This window comes from Macaca fascicularis, chromosome X (genome assembly GCF_037993035.2).
Source record: "Macaca fascicularis isolate 582-1 chromosome X, T2T-MFA8v1.1".
Lineage (NCBI taxonomy): Eukaryota > Metazoa > Chordata > Mammalia > Primates > Cercopithecidae > Macaca > Macaca fascicularis.
The window spans coordinates 11,507,944-11,526,927 of NC_088395.1; the positions used below are offsets into that span (position 1 = coordinate 11,507,944).

Genomic DNA, 18,984 nt, shown 5'->3' on the forward strand with positions numbered 1-18,984 from the left:
CCGCAGCCTCCGCCATTCCCGGCCCCCCCCTGCCGCGGCGCACCGCCTCCCCGCCCCCGCCCGCCCTCCCCCACAGCGCGCGCTCCGCCCGCCCCGGAGCCTCGCCCTCCGCCACGATGAGCAAATGAGCGCGAGCGAGGGCATGAAATTTAAATTCCACTCAGGGGAGAAAGTGCTGTGCTTCGAGCCTGACCCCACCAAGGCGCGAGTGCTGTACGATGCCAAGGTGCCGCCGCGGAGGGACAGGGAGGAGGCGCGGGCTGGGGGACCCGGGACCGAAGGCGGGGGCGGGGGCGGGGGCGGACGGCCTCGCGGAGCTGAGGGACCGGCCGGGCTCCTCGGCCTGCGAGGAGCGGTGCAGCCGGCAGGGGGCGCTCACAGGGCGCTGCGCCTGGGTGTCGGGGCGGGGTCTGGGATGCTTCCACTTCCTTCCGTCAGGCCGGGAGGCGCACGCGCGGTTGGGAGCCTCGCCCGTGCTTTGTCGCGTTACCGGGGCTACCGTTTGCGCCCCGGACTGCAACGGTGGCCGCTGAGGGAGGAGGCCTCTCGAATACGGTTTCTGTCTTCGCGTTAAATCTCTCCTCCTCTGCGGCCCAGTGCCGGGTGGGCTCCTGTGGGACGGCCCTGGCCGTCCGATCCAGGTTCTAATTCATAGTTCCACGGCGCTGGCCGCTGACTTGCGACGTTGTGTCCCTGGGACCCTAGTCCAGTTTAGGCCCCATCCTTCCTGTAGGCCGTGAACCCCACCCTGAGGGCAAGGTTGGCCCAGTGTTTTCGTACCGCAGGGCCTTGCAGCATTTACGTTTTCAAACTCTGAAGGATTTACGTGGGTCTGACCATAGTTGATGGGAATCGCGCCCTGGGCGGGTCCACCTAAGTCTCCGAGAGCTGAGCCACATCTTGCAGCTCCTCAGAATTGGGTGGCGGGCAGGAGTTGGCAGCAGGTCTCCCAGTTCCCCAAGGAAAGCACCCAGGTGCTTTCATTTAAGAGACTTGGCTTCCTAGGGCCTCCTGGGCGAAGCCTTAGGCGGCAGAGACAAGGGCAGTCCCACGTGTGTCTTTGGCGATGTCTGGACAGCTCTGTCAATTAGAGATGCTAAAGGACATCCCTAAAGGGATGAGCATATTCTGCCTTCAGTTCCCTCCCCTGCTGCTCCTGTCTTCTAACCTCGTCTACTGTCCCTCTTTCTCCTTGACCCCGAGGCTCCTCACGGGGCGACACGCCCCATCATTAGTCTTAGTTGTTCCCTCTAGGGACACAACAGGGAGGGATTCCAGAGTCTCCAGCCAGCCGTCCTGGCACTGGATATAGGGGAGCCCAGGAAACTACAACTCCCAGAGGTCTCAGGGCTGCAACTTTCATCTAGCCTGGACTCTTTCCTTAGTGACAAATCGGCCGGCCAATGGCTTCAGAAGCCTCACACTGTCTCACGCTCAGAGACCAATCACGGGGTGGTTGGACGGATGTTTCCTATTTTGAAGGCGTCCACTCGGGGGAAAAATGATAATTGAAAGGAAAAATATTTCAACCCAGCTCTCGGTCTAAAAGAGGAGAGAATGCTTTCTTTTCTTTAAAAAGGGGTCTATGAATTAGTTTTCCTGATGTAACTTCTAATTTTCTGTATGTCCTATCATTTGTGGGCAATATTTCTTGGTTTCAGATTGTTGATGTTATTGTTGGGAAAGACGAAAAAGGCAGAAAGATCCCAGAATATCTGATCCATTTTAATGGTTGGAACAGAAGGTGAGTGAACTTGTTAAACCAGACTGAAAATTGATTGTCTTTGCAGCACAGGAACATTGCAGACTTCTTTTTAAGTTTTAGAAACACTTGTAGAGAACTTTGTTTCATTTCCTGTTTTTACTTTGTAACACTGCAAACTTCTTTACGTTTTAGAAACACTTGTAGAGAAGTTTGATTCATTTCCTGTTTTTACTTTGTTACCAGAACTTGCCTATTCTGAGGAATAGTTACTTTTAAGTCGATTGTATTTGAATTCTGTCTGGGTGATTCTGGAAACCCCAGTTGTTTCTCTGTCTGAATGAGTTACTTTTTCAGTTTATTTGCCTCCTCTTTGTGATTTTAAAATATTTAAATCGTTTTCTAAAATGTAATTCTGGGGCATTTCTATTGCTTTGAGGTACTTTTAGCCTTTGTTTTATATCAAACTAAAGTACTGAATTTTCCTTTTTTGTTCAATTAGCTGGGATAGATGGGCAGCCGAAGATCATGTGCTTCGTGATACCGATGAAAATCGTAGATTACAGCGTAAATTGGCAAGAAAAGCTGTAGCTCGCCTGTAAGAATACACAAATCAAGATATAAATGTTATCCATTGTGTTTTCTCTTAGTGTTTTAGACTTTTATGATAGTAATAAAATGACAAATATTTATTAAGTAATTTTACATATTTAAAGTGTGTAAGAGGAAGAGTGTTCCTATGGTATTCTAAATAACCTTAGTGTTTTCAGATTGGTTATTGTATAATCTTCTGAAATGGAAATTACCATTTATGTTCTGAAGTTTAATGATTTTTCAAATGTATTTCATTGTTTATTATATCTTGTTTTGATCTCAGGACTCAAGAGTTCAATGTCAAAATTTATTTCAGTTGTTTGCTACTCTTTTTCAGGAGGAGCACAGGAAGAAAGAAGAAGCGCTGCAGGTTGCCTGGTGTTGACTCTGTCTTAAAAGGCCTCCCCACTGAAGAAAAAGATGAAAATGATGAAAACTGTGAGTAGCTTCACTTCATTTTCTTTGGCTGAAAGAACTTCCACCTAGACTGAGAGAAGGATTCATTGAAATTCCAGACAGGGAAACACTTCAAGCTCATTATGTATAATATTTGCTCCATTTATTTTTGACAATTAAAGTAGCAGTCAATATAAGTCGATAAGTCAGTAATAGCACCTTAGCAGAGTCATGCTTGTGACTGCTGCCCTCTCAGCCAGCATCTTTGTACAAACCCCTCATGGGTGTGTTCTCATGGGATCTGTTCTCTTTTTGGCACCTCCCAGACCTTAGTCTCATTTATGAATGCAACAGGAAACTGTAGGATCCTAACTGACAAAACACTTTCCGATCATTAGCTTGTGTGATTTTTGCATCTGTTGAAATTGGTTGTCAAAATAAATTTCTATTGTGAAAGATACAGCATTTGTGTTTGGCATTTAAAAATACATGGAATTGCAGTTTGTTATTTCCAATAGCACCCGCACTACAGGTGAAGATCTGTAGACATAAGGGTTGGTGAAGTATATAATGCAAGTTCACCAGATGCTTTTGTTTCACCTAGCATTAAGCAGTTCCTCTGACTGTAGTGAAGACAAGGATGAAGAAATAAGTGAAGAAAGTGATATTGAAGAAAAGACTGAGGTGGTATAAAGTTTTTATTGTAAAAACTTTCTCTTTGTTGTATATTTTAGTGGTAAAAGTTCACAGTGAAATACTCCAGTTGTGAATTGTTTTCTAAAGATACATCTTTTAAACCAATAATGTAAATTTTTATCTGACATTTAAAGAAAAACAACCCTTATAGTCACCGTATGAGTCTCTCAGTGGCTCTTTATGCCCCTAAAATGTTTCCACAAATTATAGTTATCTTTCTTTCCAGTCAAATAATTTGTTTTATAATGATAAATTTCTTTTAATGGAGTCTACAGACTGTGATGTCTTCTACCTGCCTCCAAAGTTAGTATAAATCTGACTGGTAAACTTAAATGGGAAAGAAATGAAATACATATTTGCATTGTGTTTAGTGCCGCCAAACAAGTTAACTTTTGGCCGTTAACATACTTTTAATTAGAACACCTGGCATACTATGATTGTTGAGGATTAGCTGGGTTTGTTTCATAGCAGGCCTTCCTTGGATATTGACTCTCCTACTGTTTTAAATAGTTAAAAATGGAATTTTGATATTGCAGAAAGAAGAACCAGAGCTTCAAACAAAAAGGGAAATGGAAGAAAGAACAATAACTATAGAAATCCCTGAAGTTCTGAAGAAGCAGCTGGAGGATGATTGTTACTACATTAACAGGAGGAAACGGGTATGTAGGGAGAATGCATAAAACATTGATTTGTTTGGCATTTTCATTTTGCCATATTTTGCAGTCATAGACGTAAGCAATAACGAATTTTGGAGGAATGAAATTTATATTTTTCAGCTTTGTCTGAGTCAGGTTTTAAAGTTCTCTGCCAGTGGTGCTGTGCAGCTGATTAAATTATAACTCACACAGCCCTGGCTGCCCATTAGGGTTGTGTTGGGAGCTTTCCAGAATCCTGCTGCTTGTGCTTCAGCCCAGAAGTTAAGAATTAATTGATCTGTGGTGGAGCCCAACTGCAGGTATACTTGAAGGAATCCCCCAGGTTGTTCTAACAGATCACTAAGCTTAAGAATCACTGCTTACATCTATTCAAAAAAGTAATATTGTAATCAACATAAGGTTATGATCAGTAGAGGAAAAAAGATCAAAGAGATTGCAAACATATTTAAGAAGTTCTATTCAAACAGAATTGGCTTTGCTTTATTTTTGAGTTAAAAAATGGTACAGACATGACCAGTGTTTCTTGGAATATGTGGTTTGTTACATTAGGATGCATACATCAGATGTCTATGTTTTTGTTAACAGTTAGTGAAACTTCCATGCCAGACCAACATCATAACGATTTTGGAATCCTATGTGAAGCATTTTGCTATCAATGCAGCCTTTTCAGCCAATGAGAGACCTCGTCACCATCACGTTATGCCACATGCCAACATGAACGTGCATTATATCCCAGCAGAAAAGAAGTGAGTACTGGCATGTTTGGTATTTTGTGGTTCTCTCTGTATTAGGTGGCTTCCATTTAGAATAGGTGACACTTGTCTCTACTCAGTTATTTTGAATTCATTTAATGTTTAATAATTGATAATTCATTGAATCATCTAATATTAAAACCTTGTCACTTTTGTGAAATCTTCAGTACTTCAATAACTATTTACACATCTGACATGGATGCATTGAAAGTGCACTGCCTCAGCACAGAGACAGTTTTTTCGGTGATACTGTTTAGGGCAAGAACTTTCCTTGAGAAGCACCAGAATGGGCAGTAAGGATTTCTCAAAGCTTGTTTACAAACAGATTTTCATTCCAGTCAGAGAAAGCTTCCTTGTATCCTGCCTGGCATGCATGACCCAGCTGGACAAGAGGCAGAAAGGTGGAGTGTTGGAGTTAAAGCAAGGGTTAGGGGTTCACTAGGGTCAAGCTGTTTCATTTTGCAGTGATAGGGGTGTGTCCACCTGTCCACTTTTGCAGCACAGGCTGCTGGACACCTCTGTGGCCTTGAACGTATTTATTTGTGTTTAGTGGGGTAAGGTAAAGTGACTGCTGTACTTTCTGCACTTATGTTTTCCTATGTAATCTTGACAGCTACAAATCCATTTCATTTTGTGTGTACGTAGGTGTAATATATAATGATTAGATTTCAAACTGCCCTATTAAAAATCGGCAACTTCATTGTGAAATTTTGGAAAGTACCTCTTACTTAATTGTGTCTGTAATCTCTTCTTTTTAATCCTGCCAGTGTTGACCTTTGTAAGGAGATGGTGGATGGATTAAGAATAACCTTTGATTACACTCTCCCGTTGGTTTTACTCTATCCATATGAGCAAGCTCAGTATAAAAAGGTGACTTCGTCTAAGTTTTTTCTTCCCATTAAGGAAAGTGCCACAAGCACTAACAGGTAAGTTATATAGCCTGCACTTTCACCCTCACATGTCAGCAGTACAATAATAAGATCCTTATATTGAAGAGTTCAATCTGATAGTGTGGACCAACATGTTTGGAGGAGGGAAGGAAATGAAAATGTGTGTCCTGGAGGTTTTCTTTTTTCGTGGGTAAGCTAAGTCATCATTTCACTTTCATATGGCTCTGGCAGATTTTACCAAGTGAAGACCCCAGCATAAAGAACTTAGGTGGGATGATGAGCAGCTACCCCATTTTTGGGGAAGATGGTAGGGGGTGGGGTGAAGAGAGGACAGGCTGAGGAGAGTGGAAGGGGCAAGTTTGAATTGAGCCCCCTCACTGGCTGTTTGTGTTAGTGGCAGAGGTTCCTTAGGAGCCTCCTTCTTTTGCAGGTGTGGGATGGACTGAAGGCAAGCCTAGCCAGTAATATTAAATGGGAATGTTCACACAGGGCCTGCAAACTTTGGCCTTCAATAAAAGTTACTTCTCTTCTTGCTCTGCGATATCACCACTTTTCCTCCCTCAGTTACCAAGCATGCTCTGTTCTTTTTTGAGGGGGCAGGGAGGGGGATCCTGCAACCTAAAGTCTTTCCCTTAATCTCTGTAAGGTATTGTGCTCGCTCCCTCTTGCCTCTCCCTGAGAGAGTGGTCTGTTCTCATGATTTCCATTCATCTGTCTCCTCTGTTAACCACTTATCGTCTGCCTTCATCTACTGCTGTTCTGCAAAACTGCCTGCAGGTGAACTGATAACCTCCCACTTGCAGCGTGCTGCCCTTTGCCTTGGCCACCTTGCCCTGCCCTCCCTTTCTCCCTCTGCTTCATGGCTATTGGCTCCCCAGCTTCTCTTTCCGCCTGGCCACCATCTCCTCTCAGCCATCCTTCCTTTGGTAGCGTCTCTCTCCTTTCCCTTTCCCCATGTCAGTTTCACTCCAGGTGAGAGGCCTGCAGGACTCACTGGGGGTGCCTTGCAGAGTTATGGAGAGGGTCCAAGTGACTTATGTACATATTTACAACCCTCCTGGAGTAGAGAGAGCATTTCGTGTCTTCAGAAGCACTCCATGTTCTGGAAAGGCCCTTTGAGCCAGCTGTGTGTGACATTCTCCATCTTCCCTAGGAGCCAGGAGGAACTCTCTCCCAGCCCGCCTTTGTTGAATCCATCCACGCCACAGTCCACAGAGAGTCAGCCGACCACTGGTGAACCAGCCACCCCTAAAAGGCGCAAAGCTGAGCCAGAAGCATTGCAGTCTCTGAGGCGGTCCACGCGCCACAGTGCCAACAGTGACAGGCTTTCCGAGAGCAGCGCTTCACCTCAGCCCAAGCGCCGGCAGCAGGACACGTCCGCCAGCATGCCCAAGCTCTTCCTGCACCTGGAAAAGAGTAGGTTCATTCTCGGGTGCTCCAGGCCGGGGAGAGCCAACGTGTACCTTTTGCCTAGTCAGTGCCAGGCATGGTGCTGAGGTTACGTGTTTATGTACAGTGCGTGTGATTCCCATGTCCAAAGTGCTGTTAATGCTGCCTGCTTCCTGGAGCTGTAGACAGTTGAAGCACCTGGCGCAGATTGCAGTGCAGCTGTGGTGGAGGCAGGACTGGGCTGTTTCCTCAGCCTTTTTTTGCCATCACTCTACCGATTGTGAGCAAATTGAGTTATCAGAATTCTATATATTGTGTAGCTGGGCCTAACGAAACATTCAAAATGAGCAATTCTAATGGGTTGTTTAGCTTTTTGTTTCCTTTGTACTCTATCTCTGTAGTCTCTCCATTCTAAAGTTAATTTGGAAAGGTCTGTCCTAAAATATCAAAGTAAGAATGCTCAGATTTCCATAATCTCTTCTTACCTCCTCTCAGCCCAACTCAAACTCCATCAGATCTGCTCACCTTGATTTTCAGCTGGAATGTTTCAATGGGCAAAATAAATTAGACAAGAGTTAACTTTCTTTTTTTCCAAAATACACACAGGTTGATTTGCTGTAGTATAAAACTTAGAAGTAAGCCACTGCTAATTAATCATTTTAAACTGTCAAAAACTGGGAAAACAGGTGTCATGAATCAGATACAATTACTGTGGAAACTAACATTAGCTATCATACACTAACCAGGCATTTTTTTCCCAAATTAATTAAAATCTGGTTGTTTAGCCTGTGCTAATGAAGCACTCTTACTAGGAGTATTCACTTTACATTGAAGATCTCATTCACAAATCAAATACAGGGTGCTCTGTGCTTATATGCTTCCACCCTTGACTGCCAACAACGTGTGAAATGGAAAGTTGATGGCAGCAGGGCCGACGATGCCACCTGGTGCCTAGCGGGCTCAGTGAGTTAGGAAGTCAGCAGTAGGGGAGGCAGCTTGCATGCCTGTCCACCGGTACACTGTGTGGAGGTGGAAACAGAGCTACACCAGCAGGTGCCAAGCACCCAACTGCAGAGATGGAAGCCTAGTTGCCTTCCTTTCACAGAGCTCAGCTGCTCGCAGGCTGTGAAATCTAAGACACCCCTCATAAATATCAAAAACACCTCCAAAGCTAAGGTCAGTGTAAAACTATTTGGAGTCGAATCCCCATGCCCCAGTAGGCATATCTTGTGTATGACCTGTGCCCTGTTCTTCCCTCAGCCCCTCCTGCTGTGCTGACTCCTTCAGGGGTCCTTCTAAGCATCATCCTGTTGGAACTCCCAAAACTGTCATCACAGTGCCATTCTGTGTTCAGGTGCCCGTTTCCTTGTGTACATCCTGTCCCTGCCGTATCATAAGGTCCTGAGAGAAGGGACTGACTTGTTGATTGTGTCAGCCCATCACAGCTCAGTTTTGGGGCATAGTTCCAGGTGCGTGAAAGTATTTGCTGATTCTTTGAAGATTGAGAAAGCTCAGAAAGGCAGAGTTGAAGAAGACATACCTTTAAGAGAAGCCCTTTGAATAATCAAGTGCTAAAACAAAGTTAGGTGCTTTTTAAAAACAGCTTGAAACATACCTTAAAATTCACACATTTAAAGTTTTTAGTGTCTCCAGACACAGTGGCTCATGCCTGTGAGACTGGGGCAGGAGGATCACTTGAGGCCAGGAGTTCAAGATCAGCCTGGGCAATATAGTGAAACCCCATCTCTTAAAGAAAAAAATAGCCAGGTGTGATGATGTGCACCTATAGTCCCAGCTACTTGGGAGGCTGCAGCTGTGGCTATGGCTGAGGCTGAAACTGGAGGATCGCTTGAGGCCCAGAGTCCAAGACTGCAGTGAGCTCTTATTGGGCCACTGCAGTCGAGCCTGGGCGACACAAAGAGACCACACTGTCTGATAGATAACTAACAAAATAATTTCAGTTGGGCAAAACTAAAGAGTTGGGCAACCATCACTGAAATCAGTTTCAGACATTTTCACCGCTCCAAAAAAGAAACCCCACATCGACTAGCAGTTACTCATTTGCCTCTCCCTATGTCCCCTGACAATCATTAATCTATTTGTCTCTATAGATTTGCCAGTTTGGGGCATTTCATATAAATGGAATCATCTGTATGTAAGTGGGTAATAAGGATTGGTTGATTGAAGATTGAAAAGGGTCAGCTGGGAAAATTTTTAAAAAGACAGTGTTTTTAAAAGTGCTACAAAATAAAGTGCTATCTTTTTCTGTTTCTCTTTGTATTTTTTATTTTTTTATTTGTATTTATTGATGTGAAATTCACATATAAAATTAACCATTATAAAGTGAATAATTCAGTGGCACTTAACAGCTTTATTGACACATCCACATATACAGTTCAATCCAATAGTTTTTAGTGTATTCACAGAGTTGTGTGATCATCTGCACAGTCAATTCCAGAACATTTTTAGCACCCCCAAAAAGAAACCCCATACCCAGTAGCAATCACTCCTCACTTCGCCTTCTGCAAGCTCCTGGCAACCACTAAGCTGCTTTCGGTCTCTCTGGATTTGCCTACCCTGGGTATTTCATATAAATGGAAACATAGTATGTGGCCCTTTGTGATTGGCTCCATTCACTAAGTCTAGTCTTTTAAGGTTCATCCACATTGTAGCATGTGTCAGTGCTTTATTCCTTATTTTTTTAACCAAACAAAATTCAGGTGCTGTTATAAAAGGAAAGTCTTATTGTTAAAGGTTGGTGCTTTCTGAGAACCAAGTTTAGATTTATGTTCTGCAGTTTTTAACAGTCTTGAGGCAGTCTTTAATTCAGTTGCTGTGTGAATAATTTCATGTTTTTCTTTGGAAGAAACACCTGTGCATAGCAGATCATCTTCACCTATTCCTCTGACTCCTAGCAAGGAAGGGAGTGCTGTGTTTGCTGGCTTTGAAGGGAGAAGAACTAATGAAATAAATGAGGTAAAGAATGTTTGATGTTTGTTCCCAATGGTTCCTTCATTTGTGATTACTTTGATTCTACAGGTGGAAGTCAAGGTTCTTGAAGCATCATGTTGCTATTACTGTAAACATTAACAAAATTGTACGTAAGATTATGCTTAACACTGTGGGTTTTGGTTTCTAAAGCGAGAAAATTGTTAGGATTTCAGCCCTACACTGACAATTATCTTTTAAATAAGTGCAATTATTGAAATGCCAGTATTTTTACTTTATAGAACAGATGTCAATACACCTTTTCCACAGAGGGCCAGAGGGTAAATACTTTAGGCTATTTGTGGGCCATATGGTGTCTGTCAAGGTTACTTAACTCCAGAAGTAGCCACAGATAGTATGTAAATAAAATGAGTGTGCTATATTCCAATAAAACTTGATTTATGGACACTGAAATTTGACTAGCATTTAATTTTCATGTGTTTGAAAATTTTGTTTGTTTTTCAATCATTTAAAAATATAACATCCACTCTTAGCTTGTGGGCAATATAGAAACAGGCAGTAGTTGGGCGGGCTGTGACCAGCAGGCTGTAGTTTTCTGACTCCAACTTTAAATACTTGATTCCCCTCCATCATTAACAGTAATACCAATAGCCGTCCCTTCAGGGATGTGCTCTAGGCCACCACTGTGCCAGACACTTGAACCCAATTACTTTGAATTCTCGAGATCAGTCTTGCCACCAGATTTCCACTTGATAGATGGGAAAACTTTTCATTTTAAAACTATTTTTAAGGCCCATTAGGTGATCTGTAGGTGGTGAGTTTGTCAGGGATTCTAAAGACGTCTCAGTCTATCAGCAAATTCTGTGAAAGTCTCCTAGGAGGTGAGATTTTTTTTTTTTTTTTTTTTTAAGTGAGTAGGAGTTGCACAGGGGAAAATGGCTTTGCTAGGCAAAGAACATTTTTTTTGACACAGGGTCTCACTCTCATGCTGTCACCCAGGCTGCAGTGCAGTGGCAGGATGTTAGCTCACTGTAGCCTCCACCTCCTGGGCTCAAGCGATCCTCCTGCCTCAGCCTCCCGAGTAGCTGGAACTACAGGCTCAAGACACTATGGCTTGGCTAATTTTTGCATTTTTTGTACAGACTAGGTTTTGCCATGTTGCCCAGGCTGGTCACCAACTCCTGAGCTCAAGTGATCCTCCCACGTCTGCCTCCCAGAGTGCTGGGATTACAGGCATGAGCCACTGTGCCCAACCTAGGCAAACAGCACTTGATGATGGGAAGAGAGGTCACAAAACTTTCTTCCAGATGATAACTATCTTCAGTAGTGTGTACCCTAAGGTCTCTCCAGAGACTGCTCAACTCTGCTGTTCCAGCAGCAAAGCCATAAACAAAGGGACGTGGCTCTGCCTTAAACAAAGGGGTATGGCTCTGTGTGCTGCCCCCTCAATTCATTCATGGACACTGAGAATTTAATGTCATATGATTTTCACATATCACAAAATATTATTATTTTTTTTCCCCAACCATTTTGAACATACAAGCATTGGGCTGGACTTGCCCAGGGGCTACAGTTGGCTGACCCCATAGAGAATCTAGAAAGCCTAATTTGTGTTATGATGATTGTTGAGGGTAGGTTAGGAAATCCCTAGTTCAAGCAGTCTCTGACACGCCCATTTTTCATATAAGAATGCACTGCGAATTTTATTATTGAAGGGAAATCGTGAATTTAAGGGGCATCTGAGTTGTCAAGGGCCGTTCCCACACTGGTCTGCAGTGTGAATGCGCCATCTAGTGGTTATAGGTACAGCTGCAACTTACAGTTTAAAAGTGCTTTCTGGGAAATGGTTGGGGTTCAGGCGACTCTCACAAGGACTCATGAGACCTTCGTGGATTCCCACCTTCTTACGTACCTCTACCACTGTATTTTTTGACCAGGGCTCTTTCTCTCAGTACTAGTCACTGCTCCACAGTACTAGGGGCTGGTCTGGGCCAGCGCATGCCAGTAAAGACCCATCGATGGTTCCCATACATACCCCATTGGGAATTCCCCCGACTAGAAACCTACTGTTTTCCCCCTGGAAAATGTGTCTTCATAAATAGAAGGTTATAAACTGCCTTGAAACACAGAATTGAGTGAGTGAGGTAGAGCCAGATGACCTGCTTTTGTACATGCCAAGTGCTGTTCATGCCTCTGAGATTGCAAAGTCCTGTATGTTTCCTTTGAGTCACTTTCAGAACAGTTCCAAAGCTTCAGCTGTGTGCACTGGGCAGGTGCTGGAGATGTTGTAGAGTTGCTGGAACGATCCCTTCCCTCAGTGCTCCACAGTGCAGAAGTGGGCGCTGCTGGTGGAGACCTAGGCGAGAATCTAGGCCTGACTAGGCAGGGGCTGAAGTGAAGCTAGGCCTTTGTCCTGGATCCTTCAGGGCCACCTTGGTGCTTATTAGCTTCTGGCAGTTTCATGTTGTTAAACTGACTATATCAGCATTTCTGAGTTTGTGGGGGCACCTTTCTGCTTTGTCTGCTGGAGGGCTTTCTGCAGTCTGACTGTTTTCATATTGAATATGACGTCCCAAAAGCCAAAGTAGCAGCTGAGTAGAGTAGGCTCTGGTTCTATAATTTACTGAACTACTTTTACGGAAATTCATCAGAGATTTTTGAAATGCAACTCTCCCTTTAACAAAAGCCCCAAGTCCACCCACAGTTCAGAAATTCAGAATGAAGACAAATCAATTATCAGGTTTGAAGTCTATTTCAGTTGATTCAAGGATTAAAAAATTCAAATTCATTTCCATAAGGAATCTAACAGCCAGAAATTAAGGAATCTTGAAACAACAGTAATACTATTCAGAACATCTATGGATTACTTTTTAATGCTTCATTCTGTCTCTAGTGCAACAGGATTTTCTTTTTTCTGGGTGGGGGGAGGGAAGGAGGGGCAGAGTTTCACTTGTCACCCAGGCTGGAGTGCAGTGGCACAACCTTGGCTCACTGTAACCTCTGCCTCCCCAGTTCCAATGATTCTCCTGCCTCAGCCTCCCAAGTAGCTGGGATTACAGGTGTCCACCACCACACCTGGCTAATTTTTTGTATTTTTAGTAGAGATGGGGTTTCAATGTATTGGCTAGGCTGGTCTCAAACTCCTGACCTCAGGTGATCCACCCATCTTGGCCTCCCAAAGTGCTGGGATTACAGGTGTGAGCCATCGCACCTGGCCATGCAGCAGGATTTTCAATAAAGGGGCTAAAGAACCCAAACAGAGTTATTTATAGGGAATAACTGTTGCGAGTTAAGAAATTAAAGACTTTTTAAATCTATTTTAAGTGTTTTTGCCTTTCATCTTTGTTTTTTGTAAGCTTGTGTTTATTTTGATACAACGGCTTATTTTTTCCCCTCTACGTACAATTTACTATCATAATTGTTAGGTGGTTGGAAGTGTCTCCATTAAGAGTGACAAAAACAATTCAATTCGTGCTTTTTCCAGGTCCTTTCCTGGAAACTTGTGCCTGACAATTACCCGCCAGGTGACCAGCCGCCTCCACCCTCTTACATTTATGGGGCACAACATTTGTTGCGATTGTTTGGTAAGAATCCTGATTCCTGCTTTCTTTCCATTTTTCATTTTGCATTCTCTTGTTAGCTTTCTATACACCTTGTGGTTTGGGCTATAATTGTCTAAGAAATTTGGGGATCTAAGAAAAATCAAAGGTAACCTATCAAAAGGCACTGAATGAATCTTAAATTTCATAAAAATTATGTTTGTAATATTTGTACTGCTACACTGTCTTTGTTCAGTAAGAGTTTGGGGTTTTGTTTGATAATGTGGATGTTAATTTCAGTTCCAATAGAGATAAGGAGGGGCCCAGACCTTCCCTGAGTGAATCCTATGCATTGTCAGATTCTAATTGTGAATGGTTTTACCTTTATTTTTAATGCAGTCAAACTTCCGGAAATCCTTGGAAAGATGTCCTTTTCTGAGAAGAATCTGAAGGCTTTATTGAAGCACTTTGATCTCTTTTTGAGGTATTTTTATTACTTTGTCAAAACTTACATCTGTTGCTGTATATGTGGCTTCTCTGAACTTCTCTTTAGCACATAGGGAAGTCAGCTCTGTGGTATTTTAAATAGTAGAAGTATTACCTAAGTATGGTTGGTTCTAACCGTAATGGGAATTAGGAGTGGGTTTTTTTGGTATTTCTTTTTTCCATAATTTCTCTGGTTTCTGAGTTAGGGGCATTCATTGTACAGAGGTGAAGCTTTTTGTCTCACTAGAAGAATTTAATTAAAAAACCTTATACATAGAAAATAAATTTTCTAAAGTAGAAGTGATTGAGATTGATGATAATTTAGTTTTACATTTTTTTATTCAACAGTACCTCAAGCATTGGACTTTCCTTTGTTGCATGTACATAAACTAACGTAAATAGTAGCATGTATAGGTTGGATTTTGGTGTTTAGAATTAAGAGAAAAGACCCCTCGTCTGTGTTGTCATGTATGAATTCAGACAAAGGTATTGTTTCCTGCAGCTGACAAAGCCAGTCATTTTTTTTATCTAATAGGATCATTTGACCTGAGGCTCTGCTGTGTCCTCTCCCTTCCAGATGATGCCTGTGGACCACTTCCTCTCCTTGGCCTTCAAGGCTAGTCATTCCCCTGCCTCACCCAGCTCATCCTGGCTACCTGACTTTGTTTCTTCCTTCTCTTTAAGGAGCATCTCTTCCTTGTATCCAGGCCCCACCCTGACTCATCAAAGTAGGATTTACCACAGAGTGGAGAGCATCCCAGCCAGGGAAATTGTCTTGTGGTTTTAAGAGATCCTTTCATGTAGGCATTTTGAATAAAATGTCCATGAGTGAAATTAGACTTTACAACATTCTCTTGGAAACAAGTTTCCAAAATACCCTCTTCCCTCCCAGCCTCTTCCTCAACAAAACCCACAACTCTGTTTGGCATAAAATTTTATAAACTGAAATCAAATAGTGCCAAGAAAATATGAAGAGTCAGCTGCAGGATAGCATAGGAAATCCTGCTTATTTTGATGCATACCTAATACAAAATAGAAATTAGAATTTTAGGAAGTAACTTAGGAGGATTTATTAATAAACCTAGTAAGAGGTTTTAAAAATGTATTCGAAGATAACAACCAGAATCAATGGACTCAATGATCATAGAGTACACTCATAGAAGAAAATGAGTTAGCTATCCAGTGAGTTTTGACTCAATTTATACTAAAGAAGGTTTGTACATTTTTAGGAATTTGGGCAGGTGGGAGTCAGTGGGAAGCAAGCATAAGGCTAATGTGCTTATTAGTGAATAATGCACATGTGAGAGTCTTAACCCTCCATGGCAAAATCAGTTGAATTTTGAGTCAAGATATCATCTGTGTATTGCAGACTCTTGAATGACCAGCACATTTTTTAACATCCGTCTTCATACATATGAGTCTTTTCTATGTCTTGGTACTGTCAGCTAGAACTGTAACATCTTTTGGCATGGCAAATTAGGACACCAAATGCCCTTACTAGTTGTTCTGTTCAATTTTCGTATGACTTTGCTCATATAAATGATGTACATTTCTCAAGTGAGATTTATTGTTTATAATCGTTTTTTATTTTTTATTTTATTTGCTTCTTTTTTTTTTTTTTTTGAGACAGAGTCTCACTCTGTCGCCCAGGCTGGAGTGCAGTGGCACGATCGTGGCTCACTGCAAGCTCCGACTCCCAGATTCACGCGATTCTCCTGCGTCAGCCTCCCAAGTAGCTGGGACTATAGGCACCCGCCACCACGCCTGGCTAATTTTTTTGTGTTTTTAGTAAAGATGGAGTTTCACTGTGTTAGCTAGCATGTTCTCGATCTCCTGACCTCGTGACTGCCTGCCTCGGCCTCCCAAAGTGCTGGGATTACAGGTGTGAGCCACCGTGCCCAGCCTATAATCTGTTGTTTTTAATAGTTTGTTTGAACAACAGAAAAATGTAGAAACATTCACGGGCTTCCCCCCGCCACAGAAGTGTTTATATAACCAGACTGCCACCTAGTGGAGTGTAGGTTCTGTTTCCATTTGTATACTTGATGATGGTGAAGGCATTCAGATAAGTAGTAATTCACATAGAAGCTGGATAAGTGCAGTGAAAATAATCAATATAGAGAGATCAAAATTATAGTCATTTTTTTTCTTCCTAATACCAAAAAAACAGTTGAAATGTTAGTAGGTTGAAAGTCAATATTTTGCTTGATGATATTTAGTCCTTAGTTAGTATGGTGCTCATTGGGGCTATTTTTTCTTTTCAGGTTTTTAGCAGAATACCATGATGACTTCTTCCCAGAGTCGGCTTACGTCGCTGCCTGTGAGGCACATTACAGCACCAAGAACCCCCGGGCAATTTATTAAAATGTTGATGGTTCTGTAAGAGCAACTGCTCTGTCTAGTTTGGCGCTCTGGATTCCAGGTGAACAACTTAACAAGGTGGTGGGTCTTTACCCACAGCACAAACACAGTGCCCACCTTGGGGCTCTGTTGTTTGAGTTGCCCACATACTGCAGTTATTCTGTTAGGAATGATTCCCTGGGTGCCTGAAAGTGTTCTGACACGACACTTGTTACTGTGCAGGCCATCTGTGATGGCAAGGCAAAAGCAACTATGTTCACAGTGAAAGGTTCGTGGAATAGGTTAGGCCATTTCAGTAGACATTGCAGTTAGTTAGCAAGAACCACGTTGTCTCTTTATGTTTTATTTTTTATTTTTTGCAAACTGGTTTTATTTTTTTGATGAAGCTGAGCAACTCTGTCCAACAAGGTTTAGTTTGTACTTGGAAACCACAAAGTAGTCTCAAAGTATTTTAGAGGGAATCGATATTGATGGCAAAAGAAAATTTGCAGCTATACATTTGCTTCTAACGGTTCCCTCTCTGTGAAACATTATTTTTGGTGATCTAAAGAAAGCATTGCCTTTCTTGTTTGAGATTTTAGGGCTATACTTTGTTGTGTAATGTTATGGTTCCCTTTCTGTAAAATGTTATTTTTGGTGATCTAAATAAAGCCTGTCTTGTTTGAAAGAACCAGGAGAGAGAGTTTTCACTCTGGCCTTGTCCTCTTTAATGCAGGATAACAGTGGGGTAACCTTTTGACTCATAACTTTAGGTTTCATTTTGTTTTTCCTTTGTGCCTTTTTTGTTAAATCCCCCTTTGGTTTTGCCTCACTTGGCAGCAGGACCAGACAGTGGTTCCTAGAAGTTTCTGCAGTTCTGTGCTGTCTTGTTGCTGCATTGTGGGCTCATCTGGGGCCAACCCCAGTTTATCCTCCTCCTCCCTCATTACCAACTGACAGTCTCTGCAGTCACTCCTCTAATCCTTATTTTAGTCTCACATGCCTCCCCCATCTTCAGATGTTTTAGAAAGTTCTAACTTCGTAGAAAGGGTATCAGTATCATACCAGCATTGAATATAGCACGTGCTTTGTGACTCAACTCAGTAGACCTTAACTTCCAAAGACCACTGGTTGTGAACAAGGGCCACAAGGATTTTTTAAAAAATCTGTAGATGGTTTCATCAAAGTGACTTATGCATACACTGACCAATGAGAATCAATACTGTGCACTTAATTGCTAAGTTAGACGTGGGTTTTGGTTTCTCATCCGGAGTAGTACTCAGGTTCGTGGTAGTTTTTATCTCCATTTGGTTTATGCAATGCTTGTTTAAATCTGGTGCACCTGCAGTGTGCTCTGAATTGCTTAAAAAGTTGAATCAGTAATTACTTATGGCCAGGAAAAGGAAAAAGATTTTCTTTTGTACGACTCAACTTGTTTAAATGTCTCCAATGAAGTGAGCCCAGACTTTGTTGGAACATTTGTATAGGCACATACCTTGAGTTTACAGTTAATTCATTTTCCAGTAAGGAACAATTTATTTTCTTCCCCTAAAGGCATTTTTTAAATGCAACTTCAAAAGTTGATGATGTTCAGCTTTGGTTGATTCAAGTACTAATTTTTCATCAAAACACCTATCCCTCTATTGTTTATTACTAATAATTCAAAATATTCCTCAGATAAAAATATTTAAATGTCTAAATAATCCTTATACAAATTACAAATTATCTTCCTTTTGTTAATTTTTAAACTGTTACTTTCTTAAACTGCCAAACCTTACAGTTGTTAAGTCTTGCATTCATTGTCAATGTTTTCCTTTTAGTAGTAATTTAAAAGCATGTTGAAAACGATATTTCAATAACTTCTGTATCAGATCCTTGTACTAGATCTTTGACAAAATCTTGTGAGAACAAAAAAACAATTTCTGAGCAGAAATAGAATATATAAATCATTCCAGGGTATGGTGTACACTAAAGAAACCAAAGAAAACTTATCAATTTATAAAAGTTGCCATCTCTCATTAGATATTGTCAACTCAAAAATTTGAGCAAGTATAATGACCCTGTTTTGCCATTAAAAAAAATAGTTCAATTGCCTTTGCTCTTTAAGATTTGGCTTGTCAAGAGTTAAGTTTTTCTCAACCGTTTTTGACTACTTATTCTGCTGCCAGAAACTAGTAGGTATGGGAAACAGGAAGAACAATAAGGCATGGTCCTTGTTGGAATACAGGTAAGATAATTTTTACAGGTACTGACCATCATTTTTACTAAATCAAGTTTGGTATTAAGGAAGTGTATTACTTTAATCAGTTCATAATATACAAAAGTGTAATGTAAAGGTCAGCATTTTCCAAAATTAACCCTTCCATTGTCCCAAAAAGAAAGTATGCTTCTACTTTTTTAACTGGTTTTCATTGAATGTTTTCATCAGTTATGAAATCTGGCCAAGATGGTGTTAAGGAACTTGATATCCACTTGGGTAAAGGGGTTTCAACAGATTAAGTTGAAAGCAATTACTTGGAAATCATGTTTATACTCCAAAGAGGCATGAAACTCCTCAATAAACTAGTTAAATCTTTTGAACTGGATGACTTTAGT

General features: G+C 41.8%; 1 protein-coding gene across 2 annotated transcripts; it reads left to right on the plus strand.

Annotated features, from left to right (window-relative positions):
* Nucleotides 1-86: 86 nt before the first annotated feature.
* Nucleotides 87-17,080, plus strand: MSL3 (MSL complex subunit 3). Of its 2 annotated transcripts, none has more exons than XM_005592958.4 (13): nucleotides 87-226; nucleotides 1,662-1,744; nucleotides 2,205-2,300; nucleotides 2,634-2,734; nucleotides 3,297-3,376; nucleotides 3,925-4,047; nucleotides 4,630-4,790; nucleotides 5,564-5,722; nucleotides 6,840-7,102; nucleotides 9,942-10,051; nucleotides 13,509-13,608; nucleotides 13,963-14,047; nucleotides 16,314-17,080. In XM_005592958.4, the coding sequence occupies exons 1-13, from the start codon at nucleotides 125-127 to the stop codon at nucleotides 16,411-16,413; spliced, it is 1,563 nt and encodes a 520-aa protein (XP_005593015.1). In that variant the 5' UTR covers nucleotides 87-124; the 3' UTR covers nucleotides 16,414-17,080. The 2 variants fall into 2 exon arrangements, with proteins under 2 accessions (XP_005593015.1, XP_073886231.1); XM_074030130.1 differs by lacking the exon at nucleotides 87-226 and adding an exon at nucleotides 476-641.
* Nucleotides 17,081-18,984: the final 1,904 nt, after the last annotated feature.